This window comes from Xenopus tropicalis, chromosome 6 (genome assembly GCF_000004195.4).
Source record: "Xenopus tropicalis strain Nigerian chromosome 6, UCB_Xtro_10.0, whole genome shotgun sequence".
Taxonomy (NCBI): Eukaryota; Metazoa; Chordata; class Amphibia; order Anura; family Pipidae; genus Xenopus; species Xenopus tropicalis.
In genome coordinates this window covers 105,299,648-105,325,350 of record NC_030682.2, presented here as the reverse complement: position 1 = coordinate 105,325,350, position 25,703 = coordinate 105,299,648, and the positions used below count along the sequence as shown (strand labels likewise).

The 25,703-nt window shown below is 36.8% G+C and overlaps 1 protein-coding gene across 1 annotated transcript in view; it reads left to right on the top strand.

Annotated features, from left to right (window-relative positions):
* The window catches only part of ptprm (protein tyrosine phosphatase, receptor type M), a 431,502-nt gene that overhangs the window by 246,614 nt on the left and 159,185 nt on the right, over positions 1–25,703 (top strand). The window contains exons 12-13 of the mRNA XM_031903767.1: positions 16,653–16,926; positions 20,097–20,133. Coding sequence (XP_031759627.1) covers positions 16,653–16,926; positions 20,097–20,133 — 311 coding nt within the window. The remainder of the gene's footprint in view (positions 1–16,652; positions 16,927–20,096; positions 20,134–25,703) is intronic.

Sequence of the window (25,703 nt, the reverse complement as noted above, 5' to 3'; positions counted from 1 at the left end):
CCTTCACACTGATTATATTTTAAGATAGGGAAATCTCTGCCTACCCAGTTTGTTTATTTCTCCTCATTATTAGTACTTGGTGCAGGAGATTAATGGAATGTCCCTGTAGCCCATTATCTCTGATTTGGTGGTATCCTGATAGATTAATCTTCTTGATCATTTGTATACCATAGGATAGATAAGCTATTTTATCAAATTAAAGGAGTGGCTAAATGGTTAAAAAGAATGAGAACAATATTTTGGAGCTTTTGCTATAAATTTTCTGAATCAAATATGTTTTGTACATAAAGATTTTTTGCAGCTCTTGAAGAAGCAACTTATTTTATATCCTAGTTTTGTACCCAACACATTTCCCTATAAAGATTTCTAATTAGTTGCAATTATTTACACCAGACAAGATTTTGGCAACATTTCTTTATGCAAATGTAATGGATAAAAACAAAACTTTAGTAAATTTCTCTAATAAACACATATCTTAATTGAAAGTGACTTGTACCTTCCAGTGACATTTTGATCTACGACTTTCATTTTGTGGATTCCCAAGTAATAGTATTAAACGACTATACCAATCACCTTAGATGCTCGAAAACGTCAGCTTTCATTTTTTTGTACCTCGTTGAATGTTAGTGATCCAGGGTTAACTTTTGTGATGTCAAAGGAAATAAAAAGGATATGCACAGGAAAGTTGAAAGTGTGTTTGCTATTGTCTTGGTGCCAAAAATAAATACAATAAACGCAAACAATTTGATATATCCTAGTCAATAACTAAGACATACACTGGGAATTATTAGCTAACAGTGGACTATGTGGCATTAGCTATGGAACCCACACACATTTTTTTCCATTATAATTCTTGAAAATGAACTAATCCCTAACTGATTGCTACAAGGTAATGGTCAGATGCAAATGTGCTTACTGTTAGTAAATGAGCCCAAGTATTCTGCATCAGTAGTAAGTTTAGAACAGGGATCCCCAACCTTTTCTACTCGTGAGCTACCCTGAAATGTAAAAAAATGTTGGTGAGCCACACAGGCATGAAAACGTTCTTTGGGGATGCCAAATAAGGACTGTGATTGGCTATTCGGTAGCCCCATGTGGACTGCTGGCGTGCAGGGGACTCTGCTTGGAGTAAAACTGTGTCTCTGTGCGTCTAAAACTTGCCTCCAAGCCAGAAATGTAAAAATGGGCACATTTGGGAGCAACATCAAAGGGGGTGGTGAGTAACATGCTCACGAGCCACTGGCTGGGGATCATTGGTTCATCACTGGAACATAATTATAATGAAATAGTAACAGACGGCAAGCTGCTCAGTTTATTTAGTGCTGTGTCCCAGAGCTTAACTTACTGCATGTGTTGCATGTTGGGCTCGGGCTCTAGGATGGTAGTTAATGCTAGGAGCATACCAATAAGTAGATAGGAGTAATTTCTTGCAAAGATCTGCTTACACCAGCGTTTTTCAACCGCCTGGTGTGCCGTAGGCAGGGCCGCAATTTTTACTTTCAAAAAAAAATCCGGGCCCTGTCATTGGTTGCGCCCCGTGTGTACGGGTGACGTCAGTACGCACGGGGCGCAACGTTATAAAAGGGCCTGTGTGCGGTCGCGTGTAGGCAGAAGTGCAGAGTCGGCGCGCGTGAGGGGAAGATGCTGCTGAAGCCGCCGAAGAGTAAAATGCTGCTGGGCACCAATGTATTAGGGGGGGCCACGGGGCACACTGACTTGGGGGCACTGCTGCTGGGCACCAATGTACTAGGGGGGCACTGCTGCTGGGCACCAATGTACTAGGGGGGCACTGCTGCTGGGTACCAATGTACTAGGGGGGCACTGCTGCTGGGCACCAATGTACTAGGGGGGCACTGCTGCTTGGCACCAATGTACTAGGGGGGCACTGCTGCTGGGCACCAATGTACTAGGGGGGCACTGCTGCTGGGCACCAATGTACTAGGGGGGCACTGCTGCTGGGCACCAATGTACTAGGGGGGCACTGCTGCTGGGCACCAGTGTACTAGGGGGGCACTGCTGCTGGGCACAGAGTTACATTTTTTAACATTTTCTAATGGTGGTGTGCCTCGTGATTTTTTTCATGAAACAAGTGTGCCTTTGCCCAAAAAAGGTTGAAAAACACTGGCTTACACGCTAACTGGCCACAAGGAGCAATAGGAAGCCATTAGGTTTTTGCTGGTGGTTGCTACAGGGTTCCCTTCAAAACTTTGCTGGCACGTCTTTACTAAAGTATCCAAAAAAAAGGCATGTTACCAATGACTGATTGCACACTGCCCTACATTCGGTTCAACCATTTTCATTTCTGGCAAACTTTAGACTGTTAGAGGCTTCTGTAAATACAACATGTTTCCTATTTGTAAACAAAACTTTGCAGAATGGGAGAGTAAATGCAGCACAAGCAACAACAGTAAAAATTGTCGAAACAACGAAACTTCAAAAATGCATTGAAATTTTTGGGTGTTAGTTTTCAGCGACTATTTCCAAGCTGCACAACATTTTTTTGCAGTGTATGAGGGTCTGTGGGCATTTTTTATTGGTGAAGCCTGGCGGAAATTTCTCTCATCACTAATAAAGAGCTCTTCCAGCTGAGGCATGTCATTTTGGGGAGATGTCATATTTAAATCATTAATATTTTATCTGCAGTACAAATCAGATTTGGTGACACTTTTCTTTTGCAGCCTGTAAAAAAAAAAAAGATTTGAGATCTTAATATTTAAAGGTCAAATATGCCAATTTTGTAACAGTTATACCTGAAATACAGGGTACCATTGCATGCATACTGTTCATATGACTGTGAGCATGGACTAAGGTGGATTATTTGACTCAACAGTAGCCTCAGGGATGGGCTGTTAAACTTTGTGCTACTGAATGTGTTAATTTGTGCGCCGAAATAATACTAACGCATGATTCACATTCACTTAGATGCGCTAAATATGGCATTAGTCTGTGCGAAAATTAACACCTACTTGAGGCAGGCGGTAATTATAGAAAAGTACAGTTAATGAGCTTTTGGCAATAAAATATGGACTTTGCAGTGGGATTTATTCAAGTATGTGTTGGCCCTAGAGTGATGCAGCCGCCAGTTTGCAGGGAAATGGTCATTTTCAGAACCGTAGTTTTCCAAAAGTAATGGCGTGTATGGCTAATATGGCGTGTGTTTTTTCACACGCGGCGACTATTTGTGCGTGATACGTTGATTAGCCCGTGCTCCGTCAAATACCGCACCAAAATAGTCTTCGTGACTTAAATAACGCACACAGCATTATGTCTAAATTAACGCAAATATACTTTTAATGAATTGTGCTTTAAAACACGAAAAATTAGACGCAATAACATTTTTAACGCATGCTATAAATAGCGCACTTTAGTGAATCAACCCTATGATTTCTAAAATAAGGGCTGTTGGTCTTGGTAATGCTATGTTTAGATTGATAGTAAACTAAGGCTAAAATATTGTGTGTAAACTAGTTGCCAATTGTAAATTCTCTAATGACATGAAAAAAGACAAAAGGACTTGAAAGTAATGTATCTATATCATCCAAAGACACAAAACAATGTAGGACAATTGAATCCATCCGTCCTGTATTAGAAGGGATATAGATTCACAACAAGATTCACAGAACAGGTTGTTCTTCCACTTCACAAAGCACTTTTAAAAGCCCATCTAAAATAGGCAGGACAGTTTTGGTCTCCAGTCCTCAGAAGGGATATTACTGAAATAGAGAAACTCCACAAAAGGGTGACTAAGCTGATGAAAGTAATGGAAGGTCTCAGTCATAATGAAAGGCTGGACAAGTTGGGATTGTTTATGCTGGAGAAGAGATGCTTGGATATGGATGATAACTATGTTTAAATATATGAGAACTATAAAATAAACTCTCGTGGGGAAATACAATAAAAGTTGTACATGGAGGACAATTTCCATAAATATAAAACAAAAATTTGCATTTCACGCTGTTTTTCAGTAGTTATTACACTGTGAATTTTAACTGCACATAGAGCATTTTTAAGGACCTGCTTAAAGGTAACATATTACTATGACTTTTTCAGTAAGAAGTTTTATTACGTGCAGTGCGCACTATAAAATGCACAGCCTTTTTTTGGGGGAGTGAATATAGGTCACTAAATTCTTTAGTGGCTTTGTAAAAGCTATATTAAATTTTAAAGGATATTATTGTAATTTTATTTTATCATTTAAAGAAAAAATTGTTTGCCTGCGCCTTTTCCCGCTAATGACTTATATTATGTTATCATAACCAATTCTGATGTTGTATTCACCATTGAGAGCATATATTGTTTGGCCTTCCTCTGGATCAACTAGAAGTTCATTTGGAGATGAAATGCTCATGTGTAGTGATAAGTGAGATTATTCTACAGGCATGGATTCACAGCGAATTTCCGCATTTCGCCATTGGCGGATTGTTTTGAGAAACGGGCGACAAAATTCACCACAGAAACGTCTCCTGCGTAAAAAAAAAATGTTGTGCATGTCAAAAAATGACACAACATTTTTTTCGGCATTTTGGGATTTTATTGCTGTTTCACAAATCTTTTTAAAGATTTGCAAATTTTTTGCCAAAGCGAAGTGGGACAGATTTGCTCATCACTACTCATGTGGCCTGTTTTTTATCCAGTACAAACATGAACCATTGTAAAAGCCATTGTTGAAGTGGTGGTATATGTCGCAAAAAAAAAAACAAGCCAATGTCATTTTCTGTTTTCTCTGGTTCTGGAAGTCCCAACTGCTTCCCCCTTGAATTCACTTTCATCTAGAAGTTGTAGTACAGCAGGTACAGTAGATTGACATTATTTATAAATATATGCCTTTATACTGTTTTCGGGAGGTCTTCTAACTATACTGCTGGCACACCTGTAATTCAAAATGAATAAAACTTTACCTTTAAAGGTAAAGTTTTATTCATTTTGAATTACAGGTGTGCCAGTAGAATGGTTGTGTGTCTTGTCCACTTAGGATCTCTCTCTTGAACTATGCTTAATACACACACACTGTGCACCCTGAAGCTGTAGTGCAGGGTCTTTTTCCTCTTTTTTTCTGACTATACTGGGCATCTTACAGATAAATTGTGGGTAATATGTTACATTTATTAGATAATACACTTCTTTAATTAATTATGTAATTTTTTCCCCTACCTTCCTATGTGTGTAAGAGCCACATTTCAGATAATAATTGAAGGGTAGTAAATGAAATGGCAGATCTGAGGTGGCTATGATGCAAAGTGCACAAGCAAGAGGCACAGTTCTTCCATCCATGGAATGCCTCCAGTTATGTACCCTCCTTCCCCTCCAGTTATGTACACTACCCCACCCTCAGTTATGTACACTCTTTTATATATTTTGCTTAATTTTTATAATGGTATATGCACATAATGGTTAAATAATAACATTAAGAACTTTATTAGTCATGTTATTACACAGTGTGTACTGTGTGCATATATAATACTGTGTATATTAAAATGAGCTAACTAGAACTTCTATGGGTATTATTCCACAAACCATAATACTTCTGGTTGTATTTAAATATCAAATCCCTAGATTATATTATTAGTAAGCAGTTTCACATAAAAAATGTAGCTTCTATGCTCATACAGCTTATTAACTGGTATCAAACAGAGAATGCAAATAATTCAAAGATTGTTTGTGATCTAAATAAGTTATTTCCCATGGTGAATGTTCAAGAGCAGCGCAGGGAGCGAGAATTCCTAATGCTAATCAGGAGCTGAGTTGGAGAAAAGGAGGTGAAGTGAAAAGCAATAGAATAGATGCCAATGTAGAATAATAGAGATCTTACGAATGATCCTCCTTCATGAACAAATTCACATCATAAATAAATGATAATAGCAGTGATGAAAATGTAGAGGCGTATGAGAATTAGATAGAAAGTTTTCATTCTTTGACGCCCTCTGCTATAGGCTTTTAGTGAACAGAATTATCAGTGGTGCTGCAATCTTAGCTTCTAAGACATTCTTCCTGAAAGACACATAACAGTATTTGAAAAAGGCAAAGATTATAGAATCTGTTTGAATTGATTTTTGCAAAAACTATTTATTGCATTGAGCTCAGGACCAAACTACTCTCCCTGCATGTCCACAATGTGTTTCAGAACCACTGTAAGAAAACCAAAGGTATAAATGGCTTTAAAGAGTAACAACAGAGACAGCCTGGGTTCCCTTCTGCTGCCTCTATAACTCGGCAATCTTCTCTTCTCTGTTAGATAACGATACGCTCAGCAGTGGCCATCCATTATACTATAGTAGCAAGCTTTAGTTCTCTCTACTGTTCCCATCTTTAAATAAATTAGTCTTTCTTTCTCTGTACAATACACTGCTCTGAGGCTATATCTGATGGCAGTATGGTGGGATTATTAAGCAAAATCATGACCACCCTGTGGAAATTCTGGAATGAAAAGACTAGGTTGAGTAACCCCTTGTGACTTTCAATATTTATGCCTTAAGACTAGGCCTTTGGAAACAATATGCTTTTAAGTTCTATAAAGTTATTGCTGAGAAAATTATACCACCTACTTTGCTATAGTCACTTTATAATAGTGTGTTGTGCATATTGTAGGCAACAGCATTATATCTCATTATCTTCCTTTCTAGTGCAAGTTTATGGCCTTTAAAGTTTAGATTTTCTGCCCAGTTTTTGCTGTGTCCCTAGCCTCTCCTTATGTGCCTTTTTCCACTCCTTGCTGGCTTTAGTCCAAAGTATTATCTAACTACATAGGAATAACTTAGGTTCATACATATAGTTGTTTTTATTTTAATGAAATTAAGGTTGTCAAGAGCATCAGTGTAATCAACCCTCCCAACTTCATCTCCCCACTCTTCTTCTTTCTGACAGGCAGACTTTGCAATACTAGCTTAGTTGGCAATTATTTTCACTGTAACTCTTGTTAAATATACTGCCCAACCTGTTATACTGTGGGTTGAATTTAATGACATTTTCACACATACCATATGCTAAGTAAAGGGCACATTTGCATGCCTGCATTAGTTCTGTCTGTCTACATCCTGTATAATTTGACCAAATCCCCTCTAAACAGAATATAATGCAACCCTGTAACTCCTAATTTGCTTTATAAGTATTGACTAAAGGGGTAGCCTAGTAATCTTAACCAAATATATGTTTTTCTAGCTGCTAAAAGTGGAGTCAAAAGATAGCACAAAAGAGCAGTGGCCATGCCTACCAGACAGTTTTTTGTATTTAGTTGACTGTGACCCAGCTAGAACACAGGTTTTAGTGAAACTATTCATCCTATATGTGTTGACTGTATGTGGGTGAAGTAACATAAAGGCAGGTGAAGTGTGAAGGAATAAAATAAATGGCAACACTAAATAAGAGAGCCCTTTCGATTTGTCCTACTTCTTGTACAATTTCACATCATACATAAATGATAATGATTTATGCATAATAGCAAAGCTGAAAATGTAGAGGTGCGTGAGAAGTAGAAATAAAGTTTTAATTGGTTAGCCTTTGTGTGCAGTCAAGTTTGTGTTGAATGTGTAGAATGGTATCATTGGTCCATCCTTGCATAACTGGAGAGCGCTGATAAGACTAGAGAAAGCACAGAGGGACTGGGGAGCTAGCAATATGCTAATGACCCCCATGCTTAAGAGGTTAATTCACCTGACCTCGCGTTCCCACGCATAGCAAAGGAGAAGGAGTCTCCCCACAGTTTTCCTGCCCCTCCTCTTCCGCCTGGCTTTCCAACTGCGCTGCACTCCTCTCCCCTCAACGCTGCGACCGGAGCCATATTTCCCTCCCGCCCACCCTGTCTAAACTCAAGTTGGCAATAATTGCTTGTTTATAAAAAAAATAAAAAAAATTATATATATATTTTATATAAACCATGGTTCGTTATACTTAGCAGATGGCGGGTCATAGTCCTTGGCCATTTAATTTCTGGTGTTAATTGATTGTCTGTTACATGCCTGCCAGCATTTGGGTATAAAACAGCTATAAGTTCATTAAGATGTTTTGGTACATGTGGAAATAAAGATGGCAAGGACTAAGGAGGAATTGGTTTTTCTAATAAAGCTGTGGCTAACCTGCACCCCACTCATGTGTCTTGGCGTTTTTTGCTTTGATTCAGTTATCTAGTTTTGGGAAGGGGGGGGAATAAGTCTCCACAGTCCGAGCAGTGGCGGGAATGTCAGTAAACAGCTTAAAGAAAAAAAAAATCAGCTTTCCGTTTTTAATTTTTTCCTTTTCACTTTCTTCCCAATTATTAACATTGGCATCAAGCATCATTTTTATCAGCCAGTCCTTCTCTTCTGGGAAAAAATACTTGCACTAGACAGGAAGACTTTTAAGTTCTTTAGCTTCTTTCTCTATTAATATAACATTGGCATGAAGCATTACTTTTATCAGCCAGACTGGTAAAATATTGTCCAGATGGCAACACTAATACCAGCATATCTCTAAAGGAAAATCCCATGCTACCTAAGAAAATACCAGTTTAATTTATTAGGCTGATGTATTATGTATAATGGTGATGCTGTATGTTACATGCAGGCTAAACTGGTTTCATTTTTAAGTTAAAACATAAAAGTCATTTACTCATATAACATGTTCTCATTACTACCCAATAAAATTCAAGTTTCTCTCCAAGTAGCCCTGACTCAGAAAGTAATAATGTGTTAATATACATCAGGTAGACAGCAATGGGAGGAAATTAGACAGACGATGGGATTTAGTTATTTTTCATTAGCACTTGGACTTTGATAAAGGAGAACAGAAAAGAGCTGCTTGACCTTTAAGTGCTTAAATTATTAAAGAGCAAATAGATTTGAGGTCTGGTTACTTGCAAATCTAATTTGTCTTGTGGTGAAAAGATGAAAAGACATTTTGGGTTTGAAATTGCTCCAGTCGACTTTTGCGTGGCTGTATCTCTAGCCAAATAAACACTATGCTCAGCTGCTTTAATTTCTCACTACATAATGATTTAAAAATAAACAATATTCACTAAAATATAAATGAACTTTATTAAAGAGCCAATAACAATGCACACAGTACTTGTAAGTTAGGGTGGCACTTCATATAAACCAAGTAGTTAATATACCAGAGTTATTGTTAAAAGGGTGGTTTACCTTTGATTTAACTTTAAGTATGATCGATTCTAAGCAACATTTCAATTGGTCTTCATTATTTATTTCTTATAGATTTTTAATTATTTGCCTTCTTTTTCAATCTCTTTGCAGCTTCAAACAGGGGTCACTGACCCCAGCAGCCAAAAAACTATTGCTCTGTGAGGCTACAGTTTTATATAGTTTTACTTTTTACTTTTGCTATTTACTTTTTATTGTTATTCATATATCAGTCTCTCATTGAAACCACTCCCTGGTTGCTTAGGTAATTTGGACCCTAGCAACAAGATAGCTGTTATGACTCCAAACTGAAGAGATGCTGAACAATTATTGAAATAATTCAAACACCAAAAAATAATGAAAAAAAAATGAATTGCAAATTGTCTTAGAATATGAACAACCCCTTTAAAAGGATGTCAGACTGCTTTGATTAAATACCCAAAAGTCCACATATTGAAGCAAGAGGAATCCTGAAATGACTGCCTGCCTGGATGTGGTGGTATTTCCAGGGTCCCACTAGTGTGTTGAGTCAATAGGTGCCATTGACTTGCATCAGGCAGATTACTTGCATGCCTGATGTTAATGCAGTCTTATTAGTACACTATGCGGCTGATTTACTAATCCACGAATCCGAATCCTGAATGGGAAAAAATCGGATTGGAAACGAACATTTTGCAACTTTTTCATATTTTTTTCGATTTTTTAGTCACCGTCGCGACTTTTTCGTAGCCGTTACGACTTGCGCGAATTGTCGCAACTTTTGCATAGCCATTATGACTTTCGTGAATTGGCGCGACTTTTGCATAGCCATTATGACTTTCGTCAATTGTCACGACTTTTGCATAGCCATTACGACTTTCGCGAATTGTTGCGATTTTTTCGTATTGAGCGCTCGAAAAATTCGCAACAATTCGCGAAAAAGTCGGAAAATACCGATCATTACGAAAAAGACGCATTCAGACGCTTTTCGGACGTTCATGGATTAGTAAATGTGCCCCTATAAGTGATGCAGTTGCTACTCTGCAAATGCAACAGATGATTCAGTGTTAGAAAAAAACAAGGAAAGTGCACTTTGCACCATGCCCTGCATTCATTAAATACCATTTGTGAACCCTTTGCAAGTCTTGTGACAGTAGGTTTGCGATTTCTTTTGTTTGCACGAGTGCGCAGTATATGTAATAAAACTTCTTAACCTATTTTCACGTTAAGATTTACACCATCTTCTAGCAGGTATTAATCATTTGCAATATAATAAATGTTTAGTGAACAGTATTACATTGCGAGCAACGCTAAAATTTACAAAAGTGCCATTTTACTCACCGCTTGTGATTTTTATTACAATTTCCCCAAAGAGTTTAATTCTTTATCCTACTGGATTCTCCAGATCGATCAATTTATGATTCACTTTCACAAAAAAATGTTTACAAATTGACAATGTTATCATACCTGATGTGCCAGTTCATATGAATGCGTTTGATTGCATTGATCACATTCATTAACAGTGAGCATCAGCAAACTGAATTGATATCACCCAAAATGCAAACCTGTTATATGGATTAACCATTCAATTATTTTCTGCATTGGAAGAGTTTTTTTCCTGCACATTATTTGTTCTAAAACATGCTAATAGTAGCATGCAATACATGCATTCTATTAAAAATGCAAGCCAAAGAGCAGGGATTATAAAAAAAAATAGGTTGTGTATATTGTTCTTCTTATAGGTTTAATCTGCACCAATACAGTTTAGGAATATTTGCAATGTCATTAGTTGTAAGTGCCTGTTATTCATAAAATGTGTTAATTTGGATCACTGCCCTTTAGTATTGGAGTCCAAAGTTCATAAACTAGAAAGAATTTAAGTTTACCCTATATTGTGGTGAGATACAAAAAATGCATAATACTGACCTAAAAGTGATTTCTTTCCTGTTTTATATCTACACCAAGACATATTTTTTTTTATTCATTATATGTCAGGAATTTCAAAATGTCCCCTCTTTTAAAAATGCATACAGAGCCCCGAAGATGTTACATTCTGCCACACATAATATTAAACTGCAAGAGCACTTTGGGTAAAATATGTCAGTGTTCAAGAAGTTGTCTAGTGTTTTTCTCTGAACAGATAAGTGTTCGAGGATTATTACACACTAATGGAAGTTCCAGGGAGACTATCTTCTCTTTCCCAATCATTTCAGAAAAGATGTATCAAAGAGTCTAACAAAAGATTATGAAAAGCTTTACCAGTGATAAGTACATTGGAGGCCATTTACAAAAATGTTCACCTGACCTCAGGAAGATTCCACATGACACATGAGAAATGCGCTGGATAAAAGAGTGTGCAATCTCAGCACTTCTATCTGGGCATTGTAAAAGTGAAAATGGGCCGCAGAATGAAAATATCAATGCTGAATGACCATTTGCAGGCATGCCATTATATGCATAGAGATATACGAGCTATATCTTAACACATTTCATGAACCCTTGAAGTAAAATCTTGAATTTGAGATTGGCATAAACGCTTCTTGCAAATCTCAATATGGACTTAGCCCTCAGAAAGGGAAAAAAACCCAGACTCCAAAACAGCAATGAAACCCAGAACTGGATCAGCATTATCATATTCTCACTTTCTAAAAAGAATTCCATTTTTTTTAAAACTATTGCATCGTATTGACAAGTACAGTTTGCCAATTCCACTGTTCTTGCTGCAAAAAAACATCTACCAGACCTATGATTAATAAAGAACTAGAGAGTCTCTAGAGTGGACTTATTTTACATTTATTCCTAGTAATCATATCCCTTAAGTATTTACCCTACCTGTTAATCAAACAAGAATCTGAGAATCATTAAACAGTGGTTAGCACTGAAGCTGTGACCCTTTCAGGAAAAATATGGGTCCATGTGTAGACTAAAGATAGCCCAGATCATATTAAGGCAGATTACTAAGTAGGTTTAGCATAAAAAAACCTCTGTTCCAAGCTTCCCCAAATTAATTATACCAACATCACAATATAAAAAGCAGTTTCAGATGATGTTAGATCACCCGCACAACTAAATATACTGATACTAATAGTGTATTGAAATGAAATGTTTTGCTTTTTAAGGTAGTCTCATTTGGCAAGTAATAACCACTAAGGCAATCAGTATGGTTCTTATTGTATCTGGTATTTTCTTTGAAGGCTGTCTTAAATAAAACTTATTGGGCTTATGGTACACACAAGGAACCATTTGTAACCATTTGTCCCCAACAACCATAAATGGTTTATATATTAGGCAAGGAAAATTAGAGGTCAGGGATACAAGTCAGTAAAGTATTAGTACACAAGATATTGGTGCCATTTTAAGATTCAGTCCCATAGACTGGTAGGCTGGTATACTGTAGTCCTTGATCCTATTGTTCCTCCAGGTTACACAAATCCAGTGGAGCTGATAAGGACGAGGTCACACCAAGCATATATCCCCTTCTCTCAGCCCTGATTATGATTATGGCAACTGCCTTAGTGCAGTCACACAGAGTGGAGCCAATCGGAGGTCAGCCTGAAAAACATCTGCATTAATGAGATCAATGTTAGACACTGGACCATCCTTCCATAGTAAAAGTTGGTTCCTTTTCCCTAAAGCTGTTTGAAATTGCCATGATGGTTTTCAAAACCCATTGTTCCAGTTTCTGTCTACCCACAAACACTCTAAGAACATTCACCATAACTTATCTAGTGTCTTTCCACACTTCTTTGCTCATAAAGAGAATACTTTTCATTCCATTCTAATCCACATTCTAGGCTGTACACGTGAAAGCATGGTCAGCTCATGGACAGGAAATACTTACAGTAGGGGATGGAGCTTCCAGATTAAAAGGTGTTAGATTTAGCATCACATCAGTGCCTCTAGCACTGTAGCAAGATTTGTAGCTAAATTACAGAGTAATTTTATCTTGTAAAAAATAGCATTGAATCACTTATATTGAATGAAGTTATGAATAGGAATAGCATACACGCACACAACTCCACTGTTGCAGGTCTATGTTTGCATCCAATGCATTTATCCTAAAAAGGCAGTATTTGGGAAAACTAAAAATATGAAAATTCAGTGTTCATAGAGAAGTGATGGTACTTGTTTCCCACTGGCATAAAAATTGTCATGCTATTTGTCATGATACAGTATGTTTACTAGCTTTGGTGTCATTCATCCAAAGTCAGTGCAAACACAGCCAAATATACAGTATAGTTAATTTTATCTTTTGTAGGGGAAAGCAAAACAGCCCTGATTAGCCCTTTGTTAGAAAATAAGTTTACAAGAGGAAGTTAACTTGCAAGACCAGGGTATGCTCAGCTATTAATGGAGCTATCTCCTATCTCTGCCTTCTGTTTCTTCTCCTGCAAATTGTTGCTTTGGTTGCTGCTTGAAGTCGCCAGGGCAACTTAAGACTGACTTTTTAGATCCTTCCTTGTTTTATGACCTTTTTGTAGGAAAATAAATAAAGAGCTTCATCACATTGGACTGAAATGTTAAAGTGTTTCCTGTCTGAAGAGAACAATTTCTCTCCTAATAGTGGATTGTAAAACCTGATTAAATGTTCATTTGAAACATGCATTACATGATTTAATGCATTTCCAGAGCAGCGTTTTCAATTTATATTTTTTTTCCTGTTTGAGTACCTAGGATAATTACTTTTCCCCCTGTGCAAGTACATAAGATAATTACTTTTCACCTGAAATAGTTTCCAAGAGACATTCTGCATCTGTATTGTTCTTTTAGGGCTCTTCCAAAGTTGGCTTCAATAACCTAATGAGATATATAATAGCAAACCAAAGATGAATTGTGTTTATTTTGTGTTCTCTTAACTATGGTAGTTTCTTCCTATAAATTATATACTGATATAGATTATTTGTTCATATTGAACAAAAATTGTATGTAGGAGTATATCAGATTTAATATTTGCCTATTATAAGAAACAATACACTTCTAATTATGACTATATTCATTTTATTCTTGCAATTTCCACATGTTTGTGGTGATTTTGATGTATTTTATAAGGTGATGACATCATCATGATTTTCTGGGTGTGAAAAATTTAATCTTAAGGGCTCTGGCACACAGGGAGGTTAGTCACCTGCGATTTGTGGAAATCGCCTGCGCAGCGTGTGCCATCCCACCGGCGACTTAAATTTTCGCCGGTGGGATGGTAGTTCAGGGAGATTAGTCGCCCGTGACAAGGGAGATTTGTCGCGGGCGACTAATCTCCCCGTGTGCCAGAGCCCTAAGTGTTGGTATTCCTTCTACAGTTACTGTTCAACTGTAACTCCCAGGTATTACATTACACAAAGCACATATGGGACACATAATTTAAGTCCCATGAGTGCTCTGTGTTCTACATGCTGATATATATATATATATAATATAATTGTAGAAGTAACAATTTAGTTAACTTTCTGGTGCTCGTAAATCACCGTCCAAACTGCGTAGAGAGAGAGAGAGAGAGAGAGGTCTTAATCGATTGAAATATTAATCAGTTTTGTGTACAATGGTCGCAGACGCAGTCTTTGCAGTTGAACAAGCTGCACTGAAAAGGTCATAGTGGTTTTTGTTTTGGTTTTGTTTCTTTTTTTTTAACTCTGTCTTATTTTATCTGTACTTATCTGTACAATACTGTACTTATTGTTACAGTATTGTACAACATTATTTTTTGTGAATTTTTACTTGAACACAGAAAGGGTTGTTTAATAATTATGTATTTTAACAATGGGAAAAGTAAATTGATATATGGATATACAGTATATGCATTTTTCTGACCACAAGACAAAAACACATATGTTAAAGAGATTGAGGCATGTTCAGTCTTATCAACTTTATTTAAATGTTTCTGTTAAATAAAGGCCAAAAGAGAATAACCAATTGATGGGCACAGCCATCTGGGGTTGACAACACATTAGTGTCTTGCATGAAACATTATAATAATTGCAATGGTAAAACAGAATTATAAAGCTAGCACAGAGCCATATGCTTTGTAGAATTTTCAACTGACCAGTCTTATATAGTGTTAATTTTGATAAATGGAGAGGATCATATTTCCTTGGTGACAAATGGGGGGGGGGGGGTGGATGTTGTCTGAGGAGCAAAATGTTTCGCCAGGCTTTTCCACAAAAAAAAAATTGTGATAGACTTCAATGATTGCAAAAAAAAGTCATGCAGAATAGAAAAAGTCGCCCCGAAAAAAAAACCATTGACTTCAATACATTTCAAAAATTTCTGCCATTTCACATATTTTCTGGCAAAGCAAAACATCGCAACTGAGGAGGGAACAATGAACTCTTGTATACTGGTGTTACCCAGTAGGGCTTGACTATCTTACCAGGATGTGTACTAGAAAACTTGTGGGGTTAGGTGTTTACTCCAGGTACGTTGTCAGGGTTTCTTTTGTCATGACTTTTTATTTATTCTTTATTCTTAAATCAGAGGATAGTTCCATAACCAATTAGGCAGAGTGTTTTTTGGGACACATACTTTAAGGGTGAAGACACACTGGGCTACTAGTAGCAGCTATTTTTTCAAGGCTACTAAACTCCAGAAAATACCCTGCCATAGACAATACTGAGAAATGCCTCTGCTAAAACACACATAAAGACAATTATCAGTAAATGATCAGCATTGTCTTTTTTAGTAGCCATGACAAGTAGCTGCTACTAGTAGCTCCATGTGTCTTCACCCTTAAGCATTAGATTTAGGGCTCTGGCACACGGGGGAGATTATTCGCCCGTGACAAAACTCCCTGTTCGCAGGCGACTAATCTCCCCGAGTTGCCTTCCCCCCGCCATCCCGCCGGCGAACATGTAAGTCGCCGGCGGGATGGCACACGCAGCGGGGCGATTTCAGGAAATCACCGAAAAAGACTTGCGAGTCTTTTTCGGCGATTTGCGTGAAATCGCGCCGCCGCGTCTGCCATCCCGCCGGCAACTTACATGTTCGCCGGTGGGATGGCAGGGGGAAGGCAACTCGGGGAGATTAGTCGCCCGCGAACAGGGAGTTTTGCCGCGGGCGACTAATCTCCCCGTGTGCCAGAGCCCTTAGGCATTTTTATGAATCTCCCCAAAAGCCAAAAAGACAGACTGACTTTACTATCCACAGAAGAAGAAATACCACTCCCCTTGGCATGCAAAAGAGATCTGGTACAACTGAGATATTTGTGATTATTCCACTTACAGATTAAGGAAAAATGTCAGAATACAGAGTTCATCTTTGGCAAGGATATATATATAAGGATATATATATATATAAGGATATCTATGAGGATAGATATATATACTATCCCACAATCTATAATAGAAAGAGCTCAATTACTGGGAAAGAGGGTGCGCCATCTTTATAAATGGGTAATGAATTTTCTGCACCAAATTTAGTGGTGGCAAACACATATCTTACATGTTTGCCACTCATTAACTATACATTAAAGCTCATTAAAGCTATGCATTAGCTTTAATCTAGATGTGACTAATTAGTGCAGAGTTGTGCTTCTGTAAAATATCGAAATATAACTGTCTTTGTCATTTGTTTCAGTGTTTATCAGGTCATTGTTGAAGAAGAACGACCTCGAAGAACCAAAAAGACGACAGAAATGCTAAAGTGTTATCCAGTTCCCATCCACTATCAGAACTCTTCGCTGCTGAACTCCCAATACTATTTTGCTGCTGAATTCCCACCCAGCAGCCTGTTGTCCTCCCTGTTATTCACAATCGGTGATAATAAAACCTACAACGGCTACTGGAACACTCCGCTTCTTCCGCACAAAAGCTACAGTATTTATTACCAAGCAGCTAGCAGAGCAAATGGGGTAAGACTTCGAACAGGTGTTGCTTTTGTCAGTTCCAGACACCAGTGAGTAAAGTTAAATGATGTGCTCTGCTGGGCACCTTGTATGTGTTAGTTTGCTTGCAGGATAATAAGCAAAGGTTGAAATTAGCAGACTTTGTCACCTACTGAGCTTGTGAATTGGTGTTATTTTCCTACAGAAACAATCTAACCAAGACACAGGGGGAGTCAGATGATGAGATTGTAGTTTCTTTTCTGCTCATTTAATTAGAACATGTTCAGAGAGTCTAGTTTTCTACATTTTTCTAACTTTTCCTAAAGTTTATACATACTATCTAAATAGGCTTTTTTCATTTCCCAAGTACAGGTATGGGATCTGTTATCCAAAAACCCTCCAAATTACAGGATGGCCATCTCCCATAGACTCCATTTTAATCATATATTTTTTTTACATTGATTTCCTTTTTTTTCTGTAATAATAAAACAGTGGCTTGTATTTGTCTTTATTGGAGGCAAAACAATCCTATTGGGTTTATGTAATGATCCACTGGAGGACCAGTAATCCGGAAGTCCCCAGGTCCCATACATTCTGGATAACAGGTCCCATACCTGTATTTATTATAATACATGAAATTCTGAGCTGCAGACTGGTATAAGCAATTCATGCACTCTTTATTTTGCACTGATTTAGAGATTATGAATCTTACTGATGTGGCTACAAATCCACTGAAATTGGCTGTGATTCCCCGCTGAATCCGACAGAAGTCAGTGAATGGAATTGATTTGTCCTTTGAGTGGCTAACGTAAATCTTACAATCTCAATGGGACAACATTTAAATAATCATGCAACATTATAAAGAAAAATGTTGTTCATTACATCTAGCATATACACCTACAGTATCTCTTACCTTAATTTACCTTTTTACTTCTTGTCCACATTTAATCAGAGATAATTACAAAATTCACAGGACATCGAGCAAATGGAGTTTAGCAGCAGCTAACTCATTCCTGCGTTTCTCAGACGCACTACAGATCCTGATAAGGTATGGCTGTTTGCTGACAGCTTGGAAATGTTTCTGCCAGATTCCATAATGGCCCTTACTGCGCAGCATACTGAGAATGAAGGATTCTGAAACCCCATTGATTTAGGTTTACTTCACTTCTCTGACATGGTATTTTGCATTGTAATTCACTCATTGATTTAAAAAAAGTTTTCAAGGTCAGCCTGTTTCATCATTGTCTTCAAGAATGAAGCAGCTGAAACAACTGAATTTAGGCCATTGGAGCTGTATATAGAGGGAACGCTGGTTTTATTTTGACTTATGTACATTTATTTTACCATAAAAATGTACCAGCTGACAGTAAAAGGCATAATCACTCTTAAGGGCAGATTTCCTATTATTTAAAAATATACTTATATATACTAATATATACTTATAGAAGCTAGAATTTTCCACATACAGTATATCATCACTTTACTAATTGTAGGGAACAATTTTCTGACAGCTAGGAAAATATTTGATGTACTTAGTAGTGATGAGCAAATGTTTTGGCAGGCATGGATTCACAGCGAATTTACGCATTTCGCCATTGACAAATTGTTTTGCGAAACTTCAGCAAAAATTCACTGTGGGAAAATTTGACATGTGGCAAAACAATGTTGCAGCTGAGACAAATTGGGCGTGGTCACGGGAAAATAGGCACAGTCGCGTCAAAACAGTTGTGGTCGCTCAAAAATAGGTGCTCTGCATCAAAATAGGCGCACGTAACAATGTGCGCGGTTGTGTAAAAAAAGTTGCGGTTTGCAAATCTTTCACCATTTTGCAAATTTCTTTGTAGTTTTGCTAATTTTTCAACAAAGCGAATAGGGACAGATTTGCTCATCATTAGTTCTTAGATGTGTTTGTTGTGTGTTAGAGCTCTGTGGCAGCACTGAACTCGAACACCCCTCCAAATTGTTAATCCTCAAATTGCAAGGGGGAAGCAATGATTCAAGCACAAGTTTCTGTAATAAACGTTTAGTGTGGGTTTTTTTGTTCCAAGACATTGTTACCACTTGGCATTTGCAAAAGATAAACAGCCCCTTTGTTTTTCAGTAGCTTATATTTCTACATTAAAAATTTGAATTAATTAAATTTCTTATATGTTTAACCATTATTTATAAATATCAATATTTCTTACTGGAGTACTGCATTCTTCAGATACATTTTCTGCCAAAATCTTATGAAAATATTCTTACTACAAACGCTTCAGATGAAACCATCCTCTCATTAATCATATCACCCCCTTCAGATAAGCAACTGGACTTAGATTGCCTCTGTAGACTTGAGCTGGCAGTACACACACAGATAAAATCCTGGGAAATTGAATTTTGTTTGATTTTCTGTATGTGTATAGCAGCCTACTAATTCCAACTAATATTTATGTACTATGGATATCGGTTTGTCTTGGGTCGGGCAGGTTGGAAAATTTCATCTGCAGATGCACCATGTCTGTATGGTGCTTTGAAACATGAAAATAGTACAGGTATGGGACCTGTTATCCAGAATGCGTGGGACCTGGGGTTTTCCAAATAAGGGGTCTTTCCATAATTTGGATCCCCATAGCATTATTTAATAACAAATCATGTAAACATTAATTAAACCCAATAGGATTGTTTTACCGTCAGGATTAAAAAGTATTAATTCGTTGGTACAAGGTATGGTCTTTGAGAGATGGCCTTCCTGTAATATGAAACTGTCTAAATAACTGATCTCATACCTGGAACCTCGCTTCCTACTGTTCCAAACCTTCAGACAAATAATTGATAACTGTCAATTAATTGATAGCTACACACAACTATATGCAATTCAGAGTTGCATTCTAGAATATTAAGCCATGCCACAGTAGCCTCAAATGTAAACTTTATTATTATTATTACAAAATGCAAAAATGTTGCCATTAATGTGGATTTACTCTTCTCTGAAGTACAAGGCACTGTTTTATTATTACAGAGAATAAGCGCTAAATGCTCATTTAAATAGTACTATGGTAAATCGTCAGCTTTAGGACCTCATTGAATGATGGAGCCTATACCTGAATTTCCAAAAAATGTATAGACATTCTTTAGCATTAAATTGTACATGTTAGAAGTTATAGCAGCATATAATGGATTGTTAATAACTGAACTTATTTTCTCTCTCTCTGTGCCAGGAAACCAAGATAGACTGTGTCAGGATAGCCACGAAAGGTATGCTAAAAACAACTGTTAATTTTGAGTATTTTACATTCATTTCCTACACATATTGTTTATGCACTTGTCCTTTATTTTTAATAAATTAATATACAAAGTGCTTTTTTGCAAGTGTAAAGAGGCCAGAACTCTCAGTGTGAGCCCTCATTTAATGCATTTGTCAGCATGATGTCCCATAAAGGAGAGCTCCTTGCTTCAAATCCAACCACATTTCCTTTATAGATCTGATTTGTTGGGCGGATATAAAGATGCAGGCTCTGTGGTCAACATTTTATCTCATGGCAAAATGTGTTTTTAGATTGCTTTTCTTACTTTTAAATAGGGAGCTTCTAAACATTCATTGCTGATACTTATAAATCAGAGTTCAGACAAAAATGTAGCATATACAACTTAGCATTGTGCTATTTGTTTCTATTTGTCGTACTATACATTGCTGTGTTGATTGAATTAAGGGCTTATAAAGCTTATTCTATTTACTCTGATTCATAAATTCCCATTAATGCATTTTTTTTAAAGAAATATAGGATATCCCAGTCAATACACATAACAAGGTCTTGTGTATTTTAATACCCCAATAAGCAATTAGTTTACAGGCATTTCATAATATTTTATTGATAACAGTTTTTATAGCAATGTAGTAGCACATCTCTTAAGGGTTGGCACTTCATATAAACCAAGTAGTTAATATACCAGAGTTATTGTTTAAAAGGGTGGTTTACCTTTGATTTAACTTTAAGTATGATCGATTCTAAGCAACATTTCAATTGGTCTTCATTATTTATTTCTTATAGATTTTTAATTATTGCCTTCTTTTTCAATCTCTTTGCAGCTTCAAACAGGGGTCACTGACCCCAGCAGCCAAAAAACTATTGCTCTGTGAGGCTACAGTTTATATAGTTTTACTTTTTACTTTTGCTATTTACTTTTTATTGTTATTCATATATCAGTCTCTCATTGAAACCACTCCCTGGTTGCCTTAGGTAATTTGGACCCTAGCAACAAGATAGCTGTTATGACTCCAAACTGAAGAGATGCTGAACAATTATTGAAATAATTCAAACACCAAAAAATAATGAAAAAAAAATGAATTGCAAATGTCTTAGAATATGAACAACCCCTTTAAAAGGATGTCAGACTGCTTGATTAAATACCCAAAAGTCCACATATTGAAGCAAGAGGAATCCTGAAATGACTGCCTGCCTGGATGTGGTGGTATTTCCAGGGTCCCACTAGTGTGTTGAGTCAATAGGTGCCATTGACTTGCATCAGGCAGATTACTTGCATGCCTGATGTTAATGCAGGTCTTATTAGTACACTATGCGGCTGATTTACTAATCCACGAATCCGAATCCTGAATGGGAAAAAATCGGATTGGAAACGAACATTTGCAACTTTTTCATATTTTTTTCGATTTTTTTAGTCACCGTCGCGACTTTTTCGTAGCCGTTACGACTTGCGCGAATTGTCGCAACTTTTTGCATAGCCATTATGACTTTCGTGAATTGGCGCGACTTTTGCATAGCCATTATGACTTTCGTCAATTGTCCACGACTTTGCATAGCCATTACGACTTTCGCGAATTGTTGCGATTTTTTCGTATTGAGCGCTCGAAAAATTCGCAACAATTCGCGAAAAAGTCGGAAAATACCGATCATTACGAAAAAGACGCATTCAGACGCTTTTCGGACGTTCATGGATTAGTAAATGTGCCCCTATAAGTGATGCAGTTGCTACTCTGCAAATGCAACAGATGATTCAGTGTTAGAAAAAAACAAGGAAAGTGCACTTTGCACCATGCCCTGCATTCATTAAATACCATTTGTGAACCCTTTGCAAGTCTTGTGACAGTAGGTTTGCGATTTCTTTTGTTTGCACGAGTGCGCAGTATATGTAATAAAACTTCTTAACCTATTTTCACGTTAAGATTTACACCATCTTCTAGCAGGTATTAATCATTTGCAATATAATAAATGTTTAGTGAACAGTATTACATTGCGAGCAACGCTAAAATTTACAAAAGTGCCATTTTACTCACCGCTTGTGATTTTTATTACAATTTCCCCAAAGAGTTTAATTCTTTATCCTACTGGATTCTCCAGATCGATCAATTTATGATTCACTTTCACAAAAAAATGTTTACAAATTGACAATGTTATCATACCTGATGTGCCAGTTCATATGAATGCGTTTGATTGCATTGATCACATTCATTAACAGTGAGCATCAGCAAACTGAATTGATATCACCCAAATGCAAACCTGTTATATGGATTAACCATTCAATTATTTTCTGCATTGGAAGAGTTTTTTTCCTGCACATTATTTGTTCTAAAACATGCTAATAGTAGCATGCAATACATGCATGCTACTATTAAAAAATGCAAGCCAAAGAGCAGGGATTATAAAAAAAATAGGTTGTGTATATTGTTCTTCTTATAGGTTTAATCTGCACCAATACAGTTTAGGAATATTTGCAATGTCATTAGTTGTAAGTGCCTGTTATTCATAAAATGTGTTAATTTGGATCACTGCCCTTTAGTATTGGAGTCCAAAGTTCATAAACTAGAAAGAATTTAAGTTTACCCTATATTGTGGTGAGATACAAAAAATGCATAATACTGACCTAAAAGTGATTTCTTTCCTGTTTTATATCTACACCAAGACATATTTTTTTTTATTCATTATATGTCAGGAATTTCAAAATGTCCCCTCTTTTAAAAATGCATACAGAGCCCCGAAGATGTTACATTCTGCCACACATAATATTAAACTGCAAGAGCACTTTGGGTAAAATATGTCAGTGTTCAAGAAGTTGTCTAGTGTTTTTCTCTGAACAGATAAGTGTTCGAGGATTATTACACACTAATGGAAGTTCCAGGGAGACTATCTTCTCTTTCCCAATCATTTCAGAAAAGATGTATCAAAGAGTCTAACAAAAGATTATGAAAAGCTTTACCAGTGATAAGTACATTGGAGGCCATTTACAAAAATGTTCACCTGACCTCAGGAAGATTCCGCATGAAATGCGCTGGATAAAAGAGTGTGCTATCTCAGCACTTCTATCTGGGCATTGTAAAAGTGAAAATGGGCCACAGAATGAAAATATCAATGCTGAATGACCATTTGCAGGCATGCCATTATATTCATAGAGATATACGAGCTATATCTTAACACATTTCATGAACCCTTGAAGTAAAATCTTGAATTTGAGATTGGCATAAACGCTTCTTGCAAATCTCAATATGGATTTAGCCCTCAGAAAGGGAAAAAAACCCAGACTCCAAAACAGCAATGAAACCCAGAACTGGATCAGCATTATCATATTCTCACTTTCTAAAAAGAATTCCATTTTTTTTAAAACTATTGCATCATATTGACAAGTACAGTTTTCCAATTCCACTGTTCTTGCTGCAAAAAAACATCTACCAGACCTATGATTAATAAAGAACTAGAGAGTCTCTAGAGTGGACTTATTTTACATTTATTCCTAGTAATCATATCCCTTAAGTATTTACCCTACCTGTTAATCAAACAAGAATCTGAGAATCATTAAACAGTGGTTAGCACTGAAGCTGTGACCCTTTCAGGAAAAATATGGGTCCATGTGTAGACTAAAGATAGCCCAGATCATATTAAGGCAGATTACTAAGTAGGTTTAGCATAAAAAAACCTCTGTTCCAAGCTTCCCCAAATTAATTATACAAACATCACAATATAAAAAGCAGTTTCAGATGATGTTAGATCACCCGCACAACTAAATATACTGATACTAATATAGTGTATTGAAATGAAATGTTTTGCTTTTTAAGGTAGTCTCATTTGGCAAGTAATAACCACTAAGGCAATCAGTATGGTTCTTATTGTATCTGGTATTTTCTTTGAAGGCTGTCTTAAATAAAACTTATTGGGCTTATGGTACACACAAGGAACCATTTGTAACCATTTGTCCCCAACAACCATAAATGGTGTATATATTAGGCAAGGAAAATTAGAGGTCAGGGATACAAGTCAGTAAAGTATTAGTACACAAGATATTGGTGCCATTTTAAGATTCTACAGAGTCCCATAGACTGGTAGGCTGGTATACTGTAGTCCTTGATCCTATTGTTCCTCCAGGTTACACAAATCCAGTGGAGCTGATAAGGACGAGGTCACACCAAGCATATATCCCCTTCTCTCAGCCCTGATTATGATTATGGCAACTGCCTTAGTGCAGTCACACAGAGTGGAGCCAATCGGAGGTCAGCCTGAAAAACGTCTGCATTAATGAGATCAATGTTAGACACTGGACCATCCTTCCATAGTAAAAGTTGGTTCCTTTTCCCTAAAGCTGTGATGGTTTTCAAAACCCATTGTTCCAGTTTCTGTCTACCCACAAACACTCTAAGAACATTCACCATAACTTATCTAGTGTCTTTCCACACTTCTTTGCTCATAAAGAGAATACTTTTCATTCCATTCTAATCCACATTCTAGGCTGTACACGTGAAAGCATGGTCAGCTCATGGACAGGAAATACTTACAGTAGGGGATGGAGCTTCCAGATTGAAAGGTGTTAGATTTAGCATCACATCAGTGCCTCTAGCACTGTAGCAAGATTTGTAGCTAAATTACAGAGTAATTTTATCTTGTAAAAAATAGCATTGAATCACTTACATTGAATGAAGTTATGAATAGGAATAGCATACACGCACACAACTCCACTGTTGCAGGTCTATGTTTGCATCCAATGCATTTATCCTAAAAAGGCAGTATTTGGGAAAACTAAAAATATGAAAATTCAGTGTTCATAGAGAAGTGATGGTACTTGTTTCCCACTGGCATAAAAATTGTCATGCTATTTGTCATGATACAGTATGTTTACTAGCTTTGGTGTCATTCATCCAAAGTCAGTGCAAACACAGCCAAATATACAGTATAGTTAATTTTATCTTTTGTAGGGGAAAGCAAAACAGCCCTGATTAGCCCTTTGTTAGAAAATAAGTTTACAAGAGGAAGTTAACTTGCAAGACCAGGGTATGCTCAGCTATTAATGGAGCTATCTCCTATCTCTGCCTTCTGTTTCTTCTCCTGCAAATTGTTGCTTTGGTTGCTGCTTGAAGTCGCCAGGGCAACTTAAGACTGACTTTTTAGATCCTTCCTTGTTTTATGACCTTTTTGTAGGAAAATAAATAAAGAGCTTCATCACATTGGACTGAAATGTTAAAGTGTTTCCTGTCTGAAGAGAACAATTTCTCTCCTAATAGTGCATTGTAAAACCTGATTAAATGTTCATTTGAAACATGCATTACATGATTTAATGCATTTCCAGAGCAGCGTTTTCAATTTATATTTTTTTTCCTGTTTGAGTACCTAGGATAATTACTTTTCCCCCTGTGCAAGTACATAAGATAATTACTTTTCACCTGAAATAGTTTCCAAGAGACATTCTGCATCTGTATTGTTCTTTTAGGGCTCTTCCAAAGTTGGCTTCAATAACCTAATGAGATATATAATAGCAAACCAAAGATGAATTGTGTTTATTTTGTGTTCTCTTAACTATGGTAGTTTCTTCCTATAAATGATATA